This window comes from Medicago sativa, chromosome 8 (genome assembly GCF_051527215.1).
Source record: "Medicago sativa cultivar Bolivia chromosome 8, Bolivia_mono, whole genome shotgun sequence".
Taxonomy (NCBI): domain Eukaryota; kingdom Viridiplantae; phylum Streptophyta; class Magnoliopsida; order Fabales; family Fabaceae; genus Medicago; species Medicago sativa.
The window spans coordinates 25,213,208-25,236,217 of NC_140756.1; the positions used below are offsets into that span (position 1 = coordinate 25,213,208).

Here is a 23,010-nt window from a genome sequence, read left to right on the forward strand (position 1 = left end):
GGGTTAAGATGTGATGTCCAACTCACTTGTATGGTTATTCTTGATTGCCACGATATAAATGATCCCTCTACTCCCCAGTGACCTAACACTGGTACCAAAATAGATGGTTCAACGAAGGGTTCAATTAACTCATTGTGTCGAAAGTCTTTCTGAAAATCTGGGTTAGACGGCGTGTCTTGTTGATGTGGTGTGTGTCAACGACGGTGCAAGTACAAGTGTTTTGTAACAAGTATGAGTTAGAAGTTTTAAATTATTTTTTTACGCAAAGTTCTAAATTACTTTGAAATGTGAGTGTTGAGCAATATGTTATACAGTATATAGGTGAGAAGATCTAAAAACTCAATGCTTTCAGATTTTGGTGAGCAATATGTTGTACAATATATACGTGAACAATATGTAAAAAAAATTGTCACATTTTTTTTTTTGTCAATATTACTCCTAAATATTTATCGTAGAGAGAGAGAGAAATAAATGAAATAAAATAAAAAACGGATGAATTTGTAGAAAGAAGAGAAATAATGGCAAAACGTAACAAAGTTGATTGGTTCTTTTGGTCGTATGTATAAAAGTAAAAAAAACATAATTTGACATCCAAATCTATTTACCGAAAACTACTTTCTTTACACCATAAAAATTACTATTTAATGTCTTATTACTTAACCAATCAACCAGGCTCAATTGGTTAATGAGATTTCAAAAATAATGAACTGTTCAAGAGAACCTGCATTCAATTATTGAATGGACCAATTCTTGACCATATCATAGTTACCTTCCAACCAAACTTTAGATTACTATGAATCTTTTTTCATGAGAAGTGAAACGTTAACGCCAAAAAAGTGCCTTATACTTTGATGAATACTTCTCTTCTTATATATAGGAAAAGACAAAATTCCTCCTATTTTTTATCAATTTTTGGAATTGGTCCTCCGTCCTCCTATTTTAAAATTTGATAATTTTGGTCTTTTAAATGACGTTTTTAATGAAATTTTATTATAATTTCATCGATGTTATTTTTTTCTTATTACTTGACAAATTTTTTAGTTCAACAATACGATAGAGGGGACAAAACTGTTAGATTTTAAAATAGGGGACCAAATCTGCAAAATGGTAAAGACAGAGGACCAAAAATTGCAATTAAGTCTGGTTTCAAACTTTTATTTTTTTTTAAACTCGGTATTCGGTCTAAAGAACTGACTAATTCGGGCGGTCCAACCCCACCGTCCATTTGCAGGGGCTCCATTTAAAGCGAGGGACAAGCTATCGAAATCAACACTAGGAAAAATCGAACCAAAGAGTTTGAGGGAAACACAATACAATGGCCCAAGCTTGTATCTTATCTTTCACATACAGAAAAATGTCATATAGTCTAAATTATATCAATTAGCTCTATATATCTCTAAAGAAGCACCTTTGTAATTTTGTCATACGTTTCCTGTCATGTACATGTAATCATATTTTGGCCAGTGTTCACTTAACCCATGATACTTAAATGAACCTGAATATACCTATTAGTTTTAAACATGCTCTCATCTTGAAATTTCCTTCTACATGAAAAAGTAGTATACTTCTCTAGATATTCACTGACGTACAGCATTATACAAAGTGCTTAAAATAGGTATAATACACAGAATAAGTAGTATATGTTACTTCAAGAATAAGTAATGTCACAACAAAAACTACAAGTCTACAACAATATATTAGTAATGGTAACCAAATGTTGAGTTATAAACACTTATGTTATAAACGCTCAATTAAATTGTTTATCCAATAATCAATAAAATTCGAGAACTTAATCAAAAGGAAGACATTTCAGTCCGGTAAAAGAACTTGCCAGAAGGACTACCATTGGGAATTAGTGCTAGCTTCACAACACTAGCAGCACCTTCTTCAACCGTTAACAAACCGTTATTGGCAGTTATATCTGTTATAGTATAACCAGGACAAACACTATTGATGCATATAGTAGGAAAATTCATAGCAAGAATTCTTGTATATGCATTCATAGCAGCTTTAGAGATTATATAAGCTCCCAAAGTCTTAGGCCAGCCATTGTCATAATCTAATTCTAATGAACCTTCTTTGAAATCTTCTAGAAACTTCTTCAATACTTCATCTACTTTCTCTTCTGTAAGGTTATCGGCTTCACCGAAGAAGCTTTTTGGCCATCCATTTGGTATACTCTGGAGTTGACATGAATAAGTAATAAGATTTCATGCAAATTAATAGAGAAAATTACGAGATAATGATAAAGATGGTGATGGAGATCAGTCCGCTTATATTCACATAGTTTCTCGCGATAGTCAATATCGACCATTGGTTTCTCGCGTCCATTAATAATACCACATAGTTTCTCCCAACAGTCATTCTCCACTATTAATTGGTTTGAAATCTTGACCATTGATTTAGATAGGACGTCAAGATCAGTAACCCTGCGAATCCGTTTCCAAATTTTAAAGGCAAGCTTGTTTTTCTGTTTATACTTAAGGTTACCAGACATATTGATGGCGAAAGCACTCTATACCTAAACATTATGACCAGGATTTCGTTTTAGTGTGTGTTTCATTTTGTCATGATGAAAATTGATTTTGGAAAATTGATTTTTGTTAGAAGTAAACTGAACAATAAATTTGACGGTAAAAATCATGTTTGGAGGCAAAAACTATGAATCATTGTTTTAAGTTAGAATCTATTTTAGAGGCAAAATCAATTGTATCTCAAACATACCATGATTAATTTGTTGTCTTCAGAATCACTTTTAAGGTTTAACTCTTCCATAAGGGAATCCAAGATACACTTATTAAGGCAAGGAGTAAAATAGTCTACCTCTAACTGCCCCAAAGTGGATGATACATTCACAATTCTTGGTGAATCAGATAATTTTAGGAGGGGTAGAAGTGATTCAGTAGTTATTTTAGCACCATAATAATTTGTTTGCAAACATTCCTCAGCTAATTCATATGTTTGAGTCATTGCTTTTCTTCTATTATCTTCTGATAATGCCTGGAAAGGATAAATTGTGTCAAACTTATTGACAATATGCCATTTATTTTTGTTGGCAAGATAATATACTAAGCCATTAACAATGAGACCATTTACATAACATATATCATGCAAGTATAGATTGACATAAAGCATAGTGGAACCAGAATTAATGGAAATTTTCATTTCTTTATCGAGGATGAAATATAATAAATTTAATAAAAATTTAGAGGGTATGTTAATCATAAAATTTGGGTTGGACAAAACTTAGTCTTATAAAACCGGCTTGTAACATACTGACTGTCTTCACTTATAAAGATAATTTGGGTTGGTCCAAACTTAGTCTTATAAAACCGGCTTGTAACATACTGACTGTCTTCACTTATAAAGATATGTTCAACTCGTCTCATTGATCTGAGTTGGATCTAATTCATCTTTAAAAAACCGACTTGTGAGATGAGTACTGCTCTGGCTTATTATGTTATATTCGGGTCTTATCTCTTTCAATGTGGGATTCATAACGGTTAGTAAAATTAATGACGATCAAGAACATCTGCATATTTACCCCACGGTTGTAGATAGCCAGATTAAGAAACTCTTTGTCATTAATTATAGTTCCAATAATCCCTGCATTGTTAACCTGCAATGAACAACTTTTGTTAATTTAATATGCATATATAGAAAATGAGAAGGCATGAGATTCCCTTCAAAGATATCAAGAAATTTTATCATCAAACCTATCAAATTGATTTAATGGCAACTTATGTTTGTTTGCTATAAATTGTAACAAAATATAACAAGTGGCAAAACCAGATACATATTCAAGCATTTGGAAACAGACATTAGTGTAGAGAATGATAAAAAAAATATGGTAATTGCAAATAATGACTAACAAGGACAAGTACGAAACATGCATGTCACAACAAAACATACAAGGAATAACAAAAGACGCAAGGTAAAGCTAAGGGACCGCGATTTCAATTTGTTGTATTTGCACATCGCAGATCACCTGAACAAGTTAAGACGACTCGTATTTCCATTGTGTTATTTAACTCAAAATACACAATTGAAGTACGAGCCGTCCAATATCTTATCAGATGTTCTATATTCCCAACTACCGTAAATGCGAAAAAATCATACCAGAATATCAAGTTTGCCAAATTGGGATTTGACAAAATGTGCAAGAGAGGCTACACTTGAAGCATCAGTGACATCTAGTTGATGAAAGACAACAAAAACAGAAAGACCAGAAGCTTTGAGTGTTTCCAATGCTTGAAGACGTCTTTGTTCATCTCTTGCTGTAAGCACTACTTTGATTCCAGCTGAAGCTAACTGCCTTACTATCTCAAACCCAATTCCTTTGTTTGATCCAGTCACCACTGCATACCTGAGAAACTCAACCCAACACCAAAAGGATCAAAACATGAAGAAGGACAAAAAAAGTGAAAAATGAAAATGGTTGATGAAAAATATAACAATATTTTAATGGCATTGAAATATATGATTATAATCATAGGTCACAGATAATTTCTTTTTGTCGCAATATAAAGATTTATGGCGTAACTGCACAATTTAAAACTTGATTCTAATGTTACCTTTTTGCTGTTTCTCCCATCTTAAGTTTAAATTTTGAAGTTGGAAATGTAAATGGAATGTGTGAACAATGAAAAGAAAAATTTGAAATGTGAATGGAATGTTGTGAACAATGAAAAGAAAAACAATGGCACCCACCACGTAATAATATACTAAAGTATTATGCATGTAATAAATTAATTTTTTTAGGCGATGCATGTGTTGGAACACTAGTTAATTCTAGTGAAGAAAATTGGAAAGAAAAAACACTATGAAAAAACTAGTGTGTGGGTGTGACTTAAAAATGTCCCACGTTGAAGGGTCACCCCAACTAGTAAGTGTTTATATATGGGAAAAGTGACATCCAAGGGTGTGCCCTTGGGGTACCCAATTTTGTGAACGGGTGAACGCCTAAAAAAAAAAAAAATTTGATATATATTTTTTTTGTTACTTGAAAATGTTAAATTAATTAATTAATTAATTTAATCATTATCCGTAAGCGCTACACGTAACAAATAAATTTGTTACGATCTGACCCGATCCAAAAGCATATCCAGAAACTTCCGGATATATCCAATTAAGAAACAAAACGCGTTTGCTTAAGGATTAAGCAGACTTAATCCCCAAGTCACTCGTTTTTTGTTACAAACTCTCCCTATAAAAGGAGAGCTCGCCCCATTTGATTCTTTACACCGAAAATTCACAGTCGATGCTTCCTGTGTTTTTTCCTCTCTTCTCCCTCCGACTTGTTTTTAACAAGTTTCTTCTGCTTCTACTCCTTTCTGTCCCTTCGGCATTAAGAGTGTTCTTAAGACCATAGTCCCTTGGTCTTAAGTTCATAGTCCCTTCGATAATATATGATTCTTCGGAATATAGAGTACTATTAAGATCATATTAAAGAATGATCTTAACAGTATATATATATTATTTTAAAGAGAAATGGTGGTATCACCATATTTGAGTGGTCGTAGTGCCATATTCATGTTTTGGAGAAGTTAGAATGGTGGTAACACCATATTTGAGTGGTCTCAGCACCATAATAGAATGGTAATAATACCATATTAATTTGAACGGTTTCGAATAGAGCGGTTACGTACCGTATCGAGTGGCTTCGATCAAACGATTGAGCCATATTTTGAGGGTGTAATTCTCGAACGATTTTTCTACAGTGCAGTAGTTAATCGAACAGTTGTAGCTGGACTTGTTTTATCCTGGAGGCGGCGTGGTTGATAGTCTACCTTGCACAACTTTGGGTAGTGCCACGAAACGTCTTAAAGAGAGCGACCTGGTCGTGGCTCAACCTAATAACAACTTCGGTAGATGATAGAATTTGGAAATTCAAATTTAACAGTTTGGAAATCCAAAAAACAACAATTTTAAGACGTTTCTATATGCTATGTCTACCGAAGAAGTTACTTATTGAGGTTAAGTTGTCCCTAAATACATTAAGGATAAATCAAGCTATAGATTTACATCTTTCGAATGAAACGATGAAGTGATTGTTGTTTCAATCAACAACACTAAAAATTTATTTGATGAAAACAATAATTTGTTACAAAACAAATTATTAGTTACTAAAAACTTATTTGATGAAAACAATAATTTGTTACAAAACAAATTATTTGTTACAGAACCAAACAAATTTAGTTTGTTACAAAACATAAAAAATTGTTTGGAGCAGAAAATAAAATAATGCAATGCTGTTATTTTGTTATGGTGAATTCTAAAAGTGTTTTGTTTAAACATTGATATCACATACTGGTTTTTAAATCTTTAACAAGAATTGATAAAATCGCTTTAAATAATCCAAAATATGCAATAAGGAAAATAAATGGAATTGTGAAATTCTATTTATGTTTAAGAAAGAATCTGAATTTCAGATTTCTATTGAATAAGACTGAGTTGACTCAGACTTAAAGAGAGACTTGTGTACCATGCACTCTTGTGGAAAAAGATTGCACTTTGATGGTATGTTAAAAAATTAAATTCTCCTTCTATGTTATTAGTTGTGTGATTTTAATATTTGACATATCAAAATTGATCACGAACAAGTGTTTAATTTTAAACTTGAGTAACTTGGACTTAATTCCAAAGTTATATAATTAAACAATTTTATTTATTGCAGTCAAGATATATGAATCAAAAATTCATATAAATTAGAATTCAGAGGATATGAATCTCTAAACATAATGATATGTGTTAATTTAATGACACATAAATTAGAAATGATAAAATGATATTTTTATCATATTTATTGATGACTGTAAACTTTGGAAAAATAAAATTGATATGCTTGAATGTTCAATTTTTTATAACGAAAATTGAAATTTATAGAGTACCCAAGTCTAAGAACAAAAATTCTAATTAAGAAATTTTTGAAGAAAAGACAATCCAACTTGTCTTATTTTTCGAACTTGGGATTGTCTGGACTATATTAAGATCCTGGACCCCAAGAGAGTTGAACTCACTAGTAGAGCCTATGAATGTGTATTCATCGGGTATGCAATAAATAACGAAACATATAGGTTTTATGACCTAAATGTTAAAGTGATCATAGAATTTAAAAGATGTCGAATTCTATGTAAATATTTACCCCTTTAACTAAAGAATAGTGGGGGCACTAGTGGGGGCTCTAATGGGAGCACGACATTAGTGGGGGCAAAATAAATTTCCCTTTAAAAAATTAAGAACTAGTGGGGGCACTATATCTAATCACATTCATGTAATTAGAAATAGTTATGAAAACATCATACAAGATGTTATAGAACCTCAAGGAGGTAAGAAAGCTAAAATTGCTAAAGAGTATGAACTTGGTTTATACATTGGAAGAAGATTCATTAAGTCTTAAAGAAATTATATCCTCATTGGATGCTGAATTATGGCAAAAGCAATAAACGATGAAATGAATTTTCTAGAGTCTAACAAAACATGAAACTTGGTTGACTTGTCTCATAGTTGCAAAACCAATCGGTTGTACTTGGATTTTTGAAAAAAGAACTAAAACCTGTTGGTACGGTTGATGAATACAAGGCTTTCCTTGTAGTCAAAGGTTTTAGACAAAGAGAAAAATATAGACTTCTTCGACATTCATTCACCAGTCACTAAAATCATATCCATAAGAGTACTAGTCCCTTTAGCCGCCGTTTATAACTCGATAGTACTCCAAAAGGATGTGAAAGTTGCCTTTTTATGGTGAACTAGAAGAACAAGTCTATATGGAACAACCTGAAAAATTTTGCAATTCATGGACAAGAAAACAAGGTCTGTAAGTTAGATAATTATTTGAATGGTCTAAAATAAACTCCTGAGGAATGGCATGAAAAATTTGACATTCTAATATTATCGAATGAGTATAAAATGAATGAAAGTGACAAATAATATTTGCACGATCATATGTCTCTATGAAGACAACTTGCTCATATTTGATTTAAAGATTCATGTTATGAATTATGTGAAATCATTGTTTATCAACAACATTGATAAGAAAGACCTAAACAAAAATTGAAGTAATTCTTGGTTTCAAGATTACTAGATCAGAAAAGATAATTTTTTTGATAATTCTCACAAAGTTGAGAAGATCTTAAAGAAATGTACTTATCTCACCGTAAACTTGCAATCACATATTATGATCTAAGTGTAAGAACACTTGAGATGGAATTAGAAAAACATAATATACGAGCATCATTGGCAGCACTTAGGTATGCCACTGAATGTATTAGATCCGACATTGTCGATGTCGTGAAACTCTTGTGCAAGTTTACTAGTAGACGGATGGAAAGCATTGCCATGCTATAGAAAGAGTCATGAGAAGACTATGACTCTAAGATTACTTCACTAGGAGTAACATATTGAACCTAAATGGTACAAGATATAAAAATAGAACGTCTTTCAGATGAATATTTAGCGACTAGTGTTTGTACATTGAGCATCACTAGAGGAGTTGTTTGTTAAAACAAATGATATTGACTCAGTCCACTATGTAATGAATCTGAGATGAGAACACTAGAGAAAACTAGTGAAGAAGCAAGTTGGCTAAGATTCTTGCTAGCTGAAATCCCTTCATGGGAGAAACCGTTACCGGCTGTGTTAATTCATTGCGATAGTACCGCGGCTATTGCAAAGATTAAGAATCGTTATTACAATGGTAAGAGACGACAGATAAGGCGAAAACATAGCACGATTAGAGAGTGTATCTCTAAATGGAGCGGTTAGAGTTGATTTTGTACGTACGAATGAAAACTTAGCTGATCCTTTGACGAAAGGACTTAATAGAGAGAAAGTCCAAGAAACATCCAGTAGGATGGGACTAATGCCTATAGCCCACAAGTGATGGTAACCCGACCTACATGACTGGAGATCCCAAGAAATAGGTTCAATGGGTAAAAACAAGTCATGAAGTGGTAGAACATGCTATGAGAGAAAGAATTTAGAAAGCATGATCCTGCAGCGAAAGAAGGATGAGGTAATAGTAACTCTTAATGAGATCTATACTCTATTTTGAGTGGGGTACACAGCTACAGGAGTACCCTTGATAGACTCACCTATACGAATGTGGAACTTAGGCCGGTCCTATGGAATTTTGAGGCAGAATTCCTAGAGCATTCGTTAAAACCGGGATACACGTGCAGGGCCTTAAAACGCACGGGCTTTTAGAATACACCTATGAAAAGGTTTGTGTGTGGATTCTATGTCTGAGATAGAGTTCAATGCTGTAAGCAACTCTTGTTAAATCAGAATACCTTCCACTATGCTAAGGTTCAAGTTGTTGGCGACACCTTTGTATATTAGCAAATCTTATGGAAACGTTTTACGTTATTTCTCGAAACCATTTTGAAGTCAAGTGGGGGATTGTTGGAACACTAGTTAATTCTAGTGAAGAAAATTGGAAAGAAAAAACACTATGAAAAAACTAGTGTGTGGGTGTGACTTAAAAATGTCCCACGTTGAAGGGTCACCCCAACTAGTAAGTGTTTATATATGGGAAAAGTGACATCCAAGGGTGTGCCCTTGGGGTACCCAATTTTGTGAACGGGTGAACGCCTAAAAAAAAAAAAAAATTGATATATATTTTTTTTGTTACTTGAAAATGTTAAATTAATTAATTAATTAATTTAATCATTATCCGTAAGCGCTACACGTAACAAATAAATTTGTTACGATCTGACCCGATCCAAAAGCATATCCAGAAACTTCCGGATATATCCAATTAAGAAACAAAACGCGTTTGCTTAAGGATTAAGCAGACTTAATCCCCAAGTCACTCGTTTTTTGTTACAAACTCTCCCTATAAAAGGAGAGCTCGCCCCATTTGATTCTTTACACCGAAAATTCACAGTCGATGCTTCCTGTGTTTTTTCCTCTCTTCTCCCTCCGACTTGTTTTTAACAAGTTTCTTCTGCTTCTACTCCTTTCTGTCCCTTCGGCATTAAGAGTGTTCTTAAGACCATAGTCCCTTGGTCTTAAGTTCATAGTCCCTTCGATAATATATGATTCTTCGGAATATAGAGTACTATTAAGATCATATTAAAGAATGATCTTAACAGTATATATATATTATTTTAAAGAGAAATGGTGGTATCACCATATTTGAGTGGTCGTAGTGCCATATTCATGTTTTGGAGAAGTTAGAATGGTGGTAACACCATATTTGAGTGGTCTCAGCACCATAATAGAATGGTAATAATACCATATTAATTTGAACGGTTTCGAATAGAGCGGTTACGTACCGTATCGAGTGGCTTCGATCAAACGATTGAGCCATATTTTGAGGGTGTAATTCTCGAACGATTTTTCTACAGTGCAGTAGTTAATCGAACAGTTGTAGCTGGACTTGTTTTATCCTGGAGGCGGCGTGGTTGATAGTCTACCTTGCACAACTTTGGGTAGTGCCACGAAACGTCTTAAAGAGAGCGACCTGGTCGTGGCTCAACCTAATAACAACTTCGGTAGATGATAGAATTTGGAAATTCAAATTTAACAGTTTGGAAATCCAAAAAACAACAGCATGTAATGTAACGCGCTTTTATAACCTCTTATATTTGTCATTTTGCAGTTTTATCATTTAGGCTTTGGAGTTGGTCTATGGTGAGATATATATTTTAGGTAAAAGAAGGCAAGCCTAGCAAGGAGCCAAGCTGCCAAAATATATTAACCAAAATGAAACAAAAAGAACAAAGAAAAGGAGGGGGACCAAGTCATAATCTCCTTAGTAGTTAACAAACCTAAAGTTAGGCATACCTAACTTGTTTTGCACATAAGTAGCTCTAATACAGTCAGGGACATCATACCAAACAGTTAAGTGATTAGAAGTTAAGCCTATATTTGCTAATATGTCAGCACATTGATTTCCTTCTCTGAACACATGGAATGCAATGGAATTTATTGACTTAGTTTTGTTGATGCAATTGTTCCATCGATCTGTTTCTTAGCTTCCAAGGTACTACATAATTATTCTTGAAAGCATGTATCACCAAAGCAGAATCTAACTCAAGCCAAAGGTTGTTCCAGTTATTTTGATATGCTAGCTCAATAGCCCTCATTGCTCTAGTTAACTAAGCAAAGTATGCATTTTTAGCAAAGCAAAGAAGAATCACTATTTCTGAATATTTCTCCACGGGAGGTATATATATATATATATATATATATATATATATATATATATATATATATATATATATATATATATATATATATATATATATATATGCGCTAGAAGACACTCATTAATTTTTATAAAGGTGTGTTTTAGCAAGTTATAACTAAAAAATGGATAAATACACTTTGAAGTGTATGTTGCTAACACACATATTCTTAAAACAAATTATAATTTACATTTATCTTAAAACATAAAGGTGTGTCGAAGATATGGGGCATACAAGGTGGGTTTTTCCATTCCAACCGATTTTTTTTTTTTTCAAAAAAATCAAAAGACATAAAAAACCATATATTTCTCCAACTCAAAAACAATATTAACCTCTAGATCTTTCTTGATAGACTCTCTAATAGTTTTTCTAGATGATCCCTTTGGTATAGTTAGTAAAAAAAATGTTATTACTTAGTAATAAAAATATTAGTTAGTAAAAATAATGTTAGTTAGCAAAAAAAAATGTTAGTTTGTAAGAAAAGTGTTAATTACTAAAAAAAAAAGTAGTTTAGTTAAAATGTCCATTGTTTAAGAAAAAATGTAGTTTAGTGAATATGTTAGTTAGTTTTCAAATATTAGTTAGTAATATTTTTATTTTTTTTGAAAAAACCAAAATAAAATATATTAAACTAAGAAGAGATCCTAACCTGCATAAGGAGTGCAAGGCTAGGAATCAAGAGTAACTACAAACATAATTAAAAACCAGACACCAAGGAAAAGGGGAGCAACAAAAACACTAGTTAGGAAGGAAAAAAAATAACTAGCTAGGTAACATAACTCAAGCATTGAAGGTGATTTATCCACGGGTGATGAAAATCAAACACTAAATTTTTATGTTTAGCTTTTAGTCACTGAATAGATAGAAGTTTCAGTTTTTCAATTAATTGATGCAAAAACAACTCCTTTTGTTAAAAAATGTGGCAGTTCATTTCCTTCAAAATAACCAGGCACAAGCCAACCAAACTAATAATCTCCTTTGTCACTTTCAACCTCGTATTAAATGATAAGTTGAAAGTGTTAAATAATAAGTTATTGGATATATAATGTTTGGTATATATTCTCATTGTAACTCTTATTTTCATAAGCTATGTTATTCTATCGATACCTCAACCTCTTTTGTTATTCCATTTTTCTCTCTGATTCTCTATATTGTCAGCAGAGAGGAGTAACATTAAATAAATTTAGAAGCTATTTGGATTAGCTTATTTTATGCTTATGTGGGCTTATCTACCGGTACAAGTGTATATAGGTCTCTTTGGGAGGAAAACTTATTTCGCTCCCATATGCTGTTTTTCATAAGCTCTCTTAACAAGCTCATGAATTTATACTTATGAATTCTAGACACAATTAGGATGAGTATTTTCAAATAGTAGTCTTCTTTCAAATAATCTCTCATGTCCATCCTCCCAAAATCATCCTAAAGTATTTTCTTTTTCCAACAATCTATTAGTTTTTCATATAAATACTTTCCTTAATCTAGAAAATTTGATGTAACAACAACAATAATAACAATAATAGTAATATTATCAAAATCAAATGTAACAATAATAACAATAGTATTTGATCAATATTAAATGTAATAAAAATAACAACAATAGTAACATCAATACCAAGCAAAGCAACACATTTTGTCCTTAAACCACATAACATAGTACTAATCAAAAGGAAGACACTTCAGTCCTATGATAGAATTGGCCAGATGCACTTCCATTGGGAAGCAATGCTAGCTTCACAACACTAGCAGCACCTTCTTCAGCAGTTAAGAGACCAGTATTGCCAGTTATATCTGTGATAACATAACCAGGGCAAATACTATTGATGCATAAAGTAGGAAAATTCTTAGCAAGAATTCTTGTATAAGCATTCATAGCAGCTTTGGACAAGACATAAGGACCACCAGTTTTAGGCCAGCCTTTGCTTTCCAATGAACCTTCTTTGAAATCTTCTAGAAATTTCTTCAATACTTCATCCACTTTCTCTTCAGTTAGGTTATCAGCATCACCAAAGATTTCTTTGGTCCATTCATTTTTTATTCTCTGGATTTGACATGAATAAGCAATAAAACCTTAATCAAGTTAAAAGCCAAGAGACTAAAAAATAATTTGATACGAAGCATGGACTCCGACACGGACACCTGACACGACACGGACACGTCGACACTGCTAATGTAAAAAATATAGGACACCGACACCGCTACATATATGTTAATATATTTAAAGACGATCTAAAATGAAAATTAAAATACATATATAAACATCTAACTTAAGCAATTTATTTCATTAGAAAAAGTTATACAACAAGATATCATACTATTTGACCTTTATTTATTATCTTCTATCAAAAACGCTAAAAATGATATAATCAACTCTTGCATCTATGGTGTACATGTGGAAGTAAGAGAGAAAAAAAAATTGTTTTAGATATTTGTGAGTTTTCCGACACGGCTCATATGAGTGTTATATAGGTGCCGGACACCGATCGTAGGAGTGTCGAAATAAAGAAAAAAACAATTATTTAAGACACCGGTTCGACACTTGTCGTACGGGTGTCATAGGAGTGTCGGACACTGACGCGTGTCGGACACCGCGACACGTCTAGTCCTAGAGGTGTCCGTGCTTCATAGGTTCCACTTAAAATGATGGTTCTATCGAATAAAAGAGTTTGAAAATAGTGTTACAGTGATGACATAACGGCTTTTGACCTGGTGGTAAAATAAGTGCAAATTTTTTTTTTTAGAGGGAATATCGACTATATACCTTATTGCATTTCTTTTTTGGATAGGTCAATTTAGCTTCTAAAATAATCCAAAAAATATTAATGTGATTAGAGATTTTCAATTTCAAAGATCATTTTAAAATTTTGTTAATTATAAGACATAATTGTCCATTCCTCTACAATTGAAGAATAAATTAATGATTTACTTTCTATCTAGGTTAACTAAGTTATTGATGGAAAAATTACACTATTCCAAAATATTAACATTATGAGCAAGATTTCATTTTGGTCATCTATCTTCCCAAGCAAAATAGGTTCTAAGTTTGCTCTTACTTTATTCTACTCACCCTAATTGTATGAAAAACCTTAAGAATTGATTAACACTAGGACTAAAGTATCTTTACCTTTAACTTCCCTGTAGTTGATGATACATTCACAATTCTTGGTGAATCAGATAACTGAAGGAGGGGTAGAAGTGATTCAGTAGTTATTTTAGCACCATAATAATTTATTTGCAAACATTCTTCAGCTAACTCATATGTTTGAGTCACTGCCTTTTTCCTTTCATCTTCTGATAATGCCTACAATGGTCAAATCAAATACTCAAACCCAAAGTATAAACAATAACAACATTTTTTTTAAAGCTAATCACTACCCATAATATACACTTTTATACATGGATGAGTTAAACTCTAACTTCTTGTTTTTCAAGATAAGGGGTATATTAACCCACTTGGGTTGGTTTGGTGGTGTTGACTTGTGACCTTAAAGTGTGCTTCTCCTCAAGGTCTCAGGTTCGATTCTGACCGATGCCAATTTAGGTGAGCCAATTTAGTTTCTTAAAAAAAAACGGGTATATTACATAATGACTTATATATGGGTAGTATATTTCAAAAAGAATATATATATCTAGTAGTTTAAAATGACTTATATTTAAGGACACTTATATTTAAATGAAACTTCTATTTAGAAACAGAGTCTATGGCACTATGAAGCACGGACACTGGACACGGCATGGACATTGACTCGTCGACATTGTTAATAATTTGAGAAAATAACATAATTCAGTATAATCGTATGTGTCGGTGTCAGACACGACGCGTGTCCGACACCGGAACACGCCTAATCCAAAGAGTGTCCGTGCTTCGTAGAAGGCATCCAATGAAAGGAAACTAAAAAAACTCCAAATAAAGGTGAAAACACCCATAGTTTATAGACACTTACTCTAGGGTTAGAGATAAGCAAACTGGCCAAATCTTTGTCATTAATTACAGCTCCACTAATCCCTGCATTGTTAACCTGCATTCAACAAATTTTCATAATGAAATATACTTCTACTAATAAAAATGAGAAGCATGAGATTCCCTTCAAATTAAGTTATCAAGAAAATTCATCATAACTCTTGTAACACAATGGAACAGAATACATACATAGTAAAGACTGTTTACACCTAAATAAAGATTTAATAAAACATATCTAAACACTCTTGTAACAAGCATGCATCTATAAACTATTTTCATTTAAAACTAAGGAATAAAAAAAGTAACTTGGTCAATTAAATTGTGACAAAGTTTCATTTAAAAAAATGGAAAGGAGGACCAAATTTTTATGTTACCAGAATATCAAGTTTGCCAAATTGGGATTTGACAAAATGTGCAAGAGTAGCTACACTTGCAGCATCAGCAACGTCTAGTCGATGAAATACAACAAAATCAGATAAACCAGATGCTTTGAGTGTTTCCAAAGCATGAAGACCTCTTTTCTCATCTCTTGCTGTAAGCACCACTTTGATTCCATCTGAAGCTAACTGCTTAACTATCTCAAATCCAATTCCTTTGTTTGATCCTGTCACCACTGCAATCCTGGAAACAAACACAGCCCGCGTGGTTTTAGAATATTGTCGAATTTCATATACTTTAAGACTAAATTGATCGAATTTATTTACTATAAGTACTATCGAATGAATTAGATATAAGTCTTATACACTTTAAGACTAAATTGATGTCTGTGAGCGCAATGCGATCACAATTGAGATCATACATCAGCTACATTTAACTGTAATTGTCAGCAATATTGAAGTTTGTGACGCAATCACAACCATTACCAAGAATGAATTCTAAAACTTTAGTAAAAAATGTTTGTAGCTACTTGCTATACCTTTCTGCAGTTTGTCCCATCTTTAGTTGAAATTGAATTGGTGAGCATAAATGAATAATGCTTCAGTTCAGCTAGCTCTGTGCTTCTGTGCTGTGCATGTTGATTCTAAAGTGCTAGTAGACAGTAGTATATAACATGAGAAATTTTCTTGTTATGGAATGGTTAAACTACACACAAATTGTACTTTTCTGAGTGATTGATTATTCATAGCCTCCTACCTCTCTATACTCATTTCGATGACTATTACTTTGAGACAATTTCTTTTAAAAAAGGATGATTAGTAATATTTAGAGATAGATTGCAGTGTATAGAAATGGACGGAGAGATCTGCGCAACCGCCTAACCATGTTATGTATCAGTCTCATTACACTTCTGCTATAACAGGAATACTGTTTATCTAACTCTTGGTGAAATGTACATTGCTCATCCTGATTAATTGTTCGATTTTGACGTTAAAACTGCCTTCCTCAATTGACTACTTTTGGATTAAAGGTAAAAGGTGAAGAAGAAAATGTACTGTACTGAGACTATGAAAGGCATTGCATTTCTTAAAGCAGACACTTTTAGCTTGTAATGAAAGTATAAATTCAGTTCTTATAAAAATTGGACATATGTAAAGGTCATGCATAATGTTGATTTTCAATTAGTGTGCGTAAATATGGGCGATCTGCTCATAACAAACAGTAATGTAAATGAGATTCAACAGTTGAAAAACAAGACGAAGTTTGAGTTTGATACAAGTAAAGTAGGAATTTTCATGGTTTAGTTTAGGAATGAAACCAAATCGAATTTTTACAACAGTTCATAAACTGAATCGAACCGTTAATGGTTTATCCTGATCCAAAATGGTGTAAAGGATCGATGCACCAGTACTGTGGTTTTGGACCGAACCTTAATTACCTCTAGAAAAGAATAGAACTGATTCTTAGTGAACTAAACTGCACCAAATTGCTATCATTAACCTCTAATTAGGACTTTGAAAAAAACCAAAAACTGAACTAAATCAAATATCATGATTGTTTAAATAAATGCAGACTGTGACAAGTAGTTTACGAGCTGAACATACGGTGTGGTTTTTTGTTTTTTCACCGTCCTACTTAAGAGGTCCGGATTTTAAATTATAACCCAGCACCAACACCAATGGAAGTAAACATCAAGATGGTGAATCTAACAACTACTAATCTCAAAATTGCAAAAATAGTTATTTGATATATTAATGTAACAACCAAGTTTGGCTTATTGTTCTAAGCAGTTGAATATAACCTCTATAAGTTTGTTGGCTATAGTGATAGATATTGGTTTGCACATGATGATGATCACAAATACACCACCAGTTTTGTATTCTCATAGGAAACTCAATTTTCACGAGAACACCAAAGAAGCACTTGATACTTGATAGTCATTCTCTCAACTTGTGAAGCACAATATGTATTGGTTGCTTCATCTATCAGAGCATAAGGGAGTGCATAGCAAGAAAAGATGTACATGAAGAACATGTGAATCAAATAGTTGAAATCTTCACAAAATCTCTCAAACATAAAGATTTTATAAAGTTGAGAAGTCTACTTCAAATGTCAAATCAAGTATGAGGGGTGTTAGATTGTTATCTTGATTTTGTCCATTTGGCTATCAAGATGTTGGGTAGAACTGTTTGGGAGAGAAAATTATCAGAGCTTATTAGCTTATATAAGCTGTTTTTGATAATCTCCTTTAACAAGCTTATGAATTTTGACTTATGAACTCTAGACACCCAAAATACAGTAGGTACAAGGTCTTTGTGCAGATATCTGCATTCAAGCCTTAAAAAGGGATGAGTTCTAATTTGTAAACCAAGCCAAAGAGCAAAGCATTTCAATAATAATAAAGAGTAGTCCTCTCCGCTGCTGGATAGTGGGATTGATTTCACGATTTAGTCGACCATTGGGCCGGATGCCGAGTTTAAAATAAATAAAGTGTAATCTTCCTAAAAACCTTTATTGTTCCCTTCCTAAACTATTTTCTTCTTCCAACAATCTATTAGTTTTGCAGATAAACACTTTCGATAATCTAGAAAACTTGATATAACAACAACAATAGTAATAACATTGTCAACATCAAATGTAACAATAATAACAATAATATTGTCAATATTAAATAGAACAACAATCATAACGATGATAACAACAATAACAAGCAAATAGTCACATTTTGTTCTTAAACCACATAGTATAGTACTAATCAAAAGGAAGAGACTTCGGTCCGGTTATAGAATCGGCCAGATGGACTTCCATTGGGAAGCAATGCTAGCTTCACAACACTAGCAGCGCCTTCTTCAGCAGTTAAGAGACCAGTATTTGCAGTAATATCTGTGATCACATAACCAGGACAAACACTATTGATGGTTAAAGTAGGGAATTTCTTAGCAAGAATTCTTGTATAAGCATTCATAGCAGCTTTTGACAAGACATAAGCGCCACCAGTTTTAGGCCATCCTTTACTTTCCAATGAACCTTCTTTGTAATCTTCTAGAAATTTCTTCAATACTTCATCGACTTTCTCTTCAGTTAGGTTATCAGCATCACTGAAGACTTTTTTAGTCCATTCATTTTGTATGCCCTGTATTTTACATATAAGCAAAAATACCTCATTCAAATTTAAGCCAAAATTTAAAATATGTACTTATAACCATGCTTATTTTTCTATTCTATGAATAACATATACTATTTGTCTTTCAGTAAAATATTACTTTGTCCATGTTTTAACTTGTAGGCAAAGTAGGCGCAATTTTTTTATCTAGAGTGAGTAAAAACTAAGTCTATGGAGTTGCAAAAGTTAGACGATTTGGTTCTATCTAGAGTGAGTAGAAACTTAGTCTATGAAGTTGCAAAAGTTAGACGATTTGGTTCTTGAAATAGAGAAATTTCAAAATAGTCCCTAATTTTTTTTTAAGCTAAATTAGCCGACACAAATTGGCATCAGGGAGTATCGAACCTGAGACTTTGAGGAGGAGCACACTTCCAGGTCCCAAAGCAATACCACCAAGCCAACTCAAGTGGGTGTAATAGTCTCTAGAATTGAAATTTAGGAGTTCATTTGGATTGGTCAATTTAACTTCTGAAATTGTCCAGATGATACTAGTGTGATCATAAAATTTTCAATTTTAACAATGACCATTCTAAAACTTTGGTAAGTTTAGGACAAAATTGTCAGTCCCCTACAGTTTTAGACAAAACTAGTGATTCACTTTCTATCAAGGTTACCTGACATATATTGATTGCAAAACAACAGTATACCTAAGCAATAAAAATTATGAGAAACATTTCACTTTAGTCATCTATCTTCCCAAACAGCAGTGTTTTAAAGTTTTCTCTTACCTTATTCTAGTCACACTGATTGTATGAAAAACCTTAAGGATTCATAAAACATAAGGACTAAAACAGCTTACCTCTAACTTTCCCAGAGTGGATGACACATTCACAATTCTTGGTGAATCAGATAACTTTAGGAGGGGCATAAGTGATTCAGTAGTTATTTTAGCACCATAGTAATTTATTTGCAAGCATTCTTCAGCTAACTCATATGTTTGAGTCACTGCCTTGTTCTTTTCATCTTCTGTTAATGCCTGCAAAGAACAATTCATGAATACTCGAAGCAATTTTACAAACGGATCATATTTAAGGACAATTGTTTTCCTAAACAAAACTTATTAACGACGCAGGCTGTAATAAGAGGCAACTTTAAAAACTATAATCATCAATGAAAGGTGAAAACACCTAGATACTTACTCCAGGGTTAGAGATCAGCAAAGTAGCTAAATCTTTGTCATTAATTACAGTTCCACTAATCCCTGCATTGTTAACCTGCATTTAACAATTTTTCTGCATTAAGTATTCATATACCATATGTAACAAAGTGTGAAGCATGAGATTCCCTTCAAAGCTGTTAAGAAAATTCAGCATAACTCAATAACTCAAGTTGATTAAACAGTAACAAAATGTAACATAATACCTATATAGTAAATTCAATTTACACTAAAATAAAGAAAAATAAAACATACCTAAACACTCTTGTAACAGACATGAATGTGAAAGAACAAAACTAGCAAGTTATAACCAAAATTGCAAGATGAACACGCAAAATTTTTAGATTTTTTTACCCTTTTTATTTTACTATTAGCCTAGTGGCCAACACATGCTCAAATAAACACATGGGAAGGTGGAAATGTGGTGACCTGGTTTTGAACCTGCGATTCCATATAAAATGTCCTCACACCAAAACCACAAGGCCGTAACAACGAGGACACACAAATTATTCAATTATGGATTCACATAAGCAATTATTATGAATTATCTATATATTAGTTATATTCAAGAATATCATGCAACTAAAATGGGACAAACTTTCATTATCAACAACAAAAAAGAGGAAAGGAGGACCAATTTTTGTATGTTACCAGAATATCAAGTTTGCCAAATAGGGATTTGACGAAATCTGCTAGAGATGCCACACTTGCAGCATTAGCCACATCTACTTGATAAAAGACAACAAAATCAGATAAACCAGATGCTTTGAGTGTCTCCAAAGCATGAAGACCCCTTTTTTCATCTCTTGCTGTAAGCACAACTTTGATTCCAGCTGAAGCTAACTGCTTAACTATCTCAAATCCAATTCCTTTGTTTGCTCCAGTCACCACTGCAATCCTGCAAACAAATTCAACCCAAATGGTTTCATACTAGTTTAATTTGTTAGAATAAACTATCGATTTAGTCCTTAAAATGTTACCCTCTCTATATGGTTCTTAAACTGTATAATTATGATAACTAGTCTTTAAATTATATAAAATTCATCAAATTAGTCCGTGTTATTAAGATGTTCAGGACTAAATTGACGAATTTTTCATATAATTTAGACACTAAATTGATGAATTTTATATACTGTAAGAACTATTTATTATATGTTGTTATATAATTTCTGGTATAATATAAGGACTAAATTGGAGAAAAAATTACGACTTAGTTTATGTGAATTTTGTATGTGTGTGACCGTAGTGCAGCCACAATTGAAATCACATCAACCACATCTGGCCATGCATCTCTCTACAATATTATATTCATGACGATGATCTATCGTGATTTTTTAATTTTTTTTCTTTTGTAAAATTACAGTGGATCATCATGATTCTGATATACCGATTATGATACCAAACATATCCAGTAAAGTTTGCAAGGCAATCACAATTGTCACCACGACCAGAATAAAAAAATTTAGCAAAATAAAGTTTGTTGGTTTAGTTGGTTACCTTTCTGCAATTGATCCCATCTTTAGGTGGAAGTTGAATAGAGAGAATAATGCTTCACTTCAGCTATAGCTCTGTGCTTTCTGTACTTTGCATGTTGACTCGATAGTGGTAGTCATCATATAAAGATAAATTTTGTTGTTTTGGTAAATGGTGAAACTGCACAAAAATTGTCCTTTTTCGAGTGAATATTAATTGCCTCCTACCACACTACACCCGTTTCTGTGACTAGTATTAATTAAAGACTTTAAGGAAAAAAAAGTTACATTTTCTGGTTGGAGTAGTTTTTACTCCCTCCTTTCAAAATGAGTGTCGTTTTAAATGTTTACACACATATTAAGAAATGCAATGATTAAAAGAAAGAAAATGGTTATTTTACCAAATTATCTTTAATAACTATTGGTTAGTTTTAAAAGTAATACTTTGGAAATAGCGTGCAGAGTATTAATTGGAGGGTACAATTGAAAAGAAAAAGTTATTATTGCATTGGAAATTGAAAGTGACGTTCATTTTGAAACAAATTTTGTTTTGCTAAAGCGACACTCATTTTGATACGGAGGGAGTATTTTTTATTTTTATGTAGCTACTCCTTCATTCCATTGTAAACGAGTCTTTGGTTCATTTCACATATATTAAGAAAAAATGTATAATTCAAGAAGAGAGAAAAATGGTTGAGTGTCTTGTCATGTATTAATGTATTCTCCGTTATCATAAATTGAAAGTTGAATATATTGAATTAAGAGTGTGATGAAATTAGTATCAATTACGATTATAATTGAAAAATGTAATTAATAATGTATTGAAAAGTGAAATAAGTCAATTATTTTAGAACAATTTTTTTTCTTCAGATAACTCACTGATTATAAATAAGACGGAGAGAAAACATGCTAAAATTCATCCGCTGTTAATAAGAGAAGAATTCGGAGTTCGAAACTCCAACTTTGCACAATGTAATATGCCCATTAAGTGAGCTATGCTCACATAGACTTATCGTAGATTTGGTAATAAAATCTACTCTAAATATGTATAAATGATTTTACTAAGTTTGAAAATAATTGATTTTGTCTTTTATTTTGTAATTGACATTAATGCCCAAAAATATATTGTTTTACTCGCTTGTACATGAATGTAGTTTTTAAAGAATTTATTTAAATATAAATAATTTTATTCATATTTTATTTTTAGTCAAAATTAATTTTATAAAATCATTTCACTTAAAATTATTTTTGTCGCCATAAAATCAAACATAATAGAGTATCCTCTCTCAATATTTCTCTTTACAATTTTTTTTTGTTTCAAAATAATTGTCACTTTAAAATATCATTGCAATATTTATTATTATTATTTCCACTATTATACTCTTATTTATTGAATTTCATCCAAATTAATTATTCCATTAACTACAATTAAGAAAAGTATTTTTGTAAATGATACTAATTTTACCATTAAAATCAAAACAATTATTATTTTGAAACAAAGAGTATATAAATATGGAAGGAGAGTATATCAATTAAACACTCTTAATAATTTTAGGTACCTGTGGGTGTATATACATTATGGCTACAAAGACATTTGTACTAGGCCTCCATTTTTGGTAAATGAAGGTGTTCCCCACGTAAAGCTAACCCTTCAAAATAACTAAATGTATTTAAGGTTTAGTCCTTATTAT

At 32.2% G+C, this 23,010-nt stretch overlaps 3 protein-coding genes across 3 annotated transcripts; all 3 read right to left on the reverse strand.

Annotated features, from left to right (window-relative positions):
- Positions 1-1,623: 1,623 nt before the first annotated feature.
- LOC146897856 (short-chain dehydrogenase/reductase 1-like) lies at positions 1,624-4,770 on the reverse strand. Its single transcript, XM_085735354.1, has 5 exons — positions 4,575-4,770; positions 4,120-4,366; positions 3,545-3,619; positions 2,824-3,000; positions 1,624-2,180 (listed from the first exon to the last, which is right to left on the reverse strand). The coding sequence occupies exons 1-5, from the start codon at positions 4,592-4,594 to the stop codon at positions 1,794-1,796; spliced, it is 906 nt and encodes a 301-aa protein (XP_085591480.1). The 5' UTR covers positions 4,595-4,770; the 3' UTR covers positions 1,624-1,793.
- An 8,042-nt stretch (positions 4,771-12,812) lies between these two features.
- Positions 12,813-16,086, reverse strand: LOC146897857 (short-chain dehydrogenase/reductase 1-like). The gene is made up of 5 exons (XM_085736482.1): positions 16,067-16,086; positions 15,525-15,831; positions 15,134-15,208; positions 14,314-14,490; positions 12,813-13,230 (listed from the first exon to the last, which is right to left on the reverse strand). The coding sequence occupies exons 1-5, from the start codon at positions 16,084-16,086 to the stop codon at positions 12,853-12,855; spliced, it is 957 nt and encodes a 318-aa protein (XP_085592608.1). The 3' UTR covers positions 12,813-12,852.
- A 2,041-nt stretch (positions 16,087-18,127) lies between these two features.
- LOC146897858 ((+)-neomenthol dehydrogenase-like) lies at positions 18,128-21,434 on the reverse strand. Its single transcript, XM_085731884.1, has 5 exons — positions 21,345-21,434; positions 20,499-20,745; positions 19,831-19,905; positions 19,491-19,667; positions 18,128-18,661 (listed from the first exon to the last, which is right to left on the reverse strand). Exons 1-5 carry the CDS (start codon positions 21,362-21,364, stop codon positions 18,284-18,286), a joined length of 897 nt encoding a protein of 298 aa, XP_085588010.1. The 5' UTR covers positions 21,365-21,434; the 3' UTR covers positions 18,128-18,283.
- Between the last annotated feature and the right edge of the window lie 1,576 nt (positions 21,435-23,010).

Coding starts and splice junctions, on each gene's coding strand:
- LOC146897856 (XM_085735354.1), bottom strand. CDS start 4,594: ATGGGAGAAACAGCAAAAAG. Junction 4,367..4,574: donor ATGGGAGAAACAGCAAAAAG/GTAACATTAGAA, acceptor TGAGTTTCTCAG/GTATGCAGTGGTGACTGGAT. Junction 3,620..4,119: donor TTGGCAAACTTGATATTCTG/GTATGATTTTTT, acceptor TGTTCATTGCAG/GTTAACAATGCAGGGATTAT.
- LOC146897857 (XM_085736482.1), bottom strand. CDS start 16,086: ATGGGACAAACTGCAGAAAG. Junction 15,209..15,524: donor TTGGCAAACTTGATATTCTG/GTAACATAAAAA, acceptor TGTTGAATGCAG/GTTAACAATGCAGGGATTAG. Junction 14,491..15,133: donor TGCTTATCTCTAACCCTAGA/GTAAGTGTCTAT, acceptor TGACCATTGTAG/GCATTATCAGAAGATGAAAG.
- LOC146897858 (XM_085731884.1), bottom strand. CDS start 21,364: ATGGGATCAATTGCAGAAAG. Junction 20,746..21,344: donor ATGGGATCAATTGCAGAAAG/GTAACCAACTAA, acceptor ATTTGTTTGCAG/GATTGCAGTGGTGACTGGAG. Junction 19,668..19,830: donor TGCTGATCTCTAACCCTGGA/GTAAGTATCTAG, acceptor TGTTCTTTGCAG/GCATTAACAGAAGATGAAAA.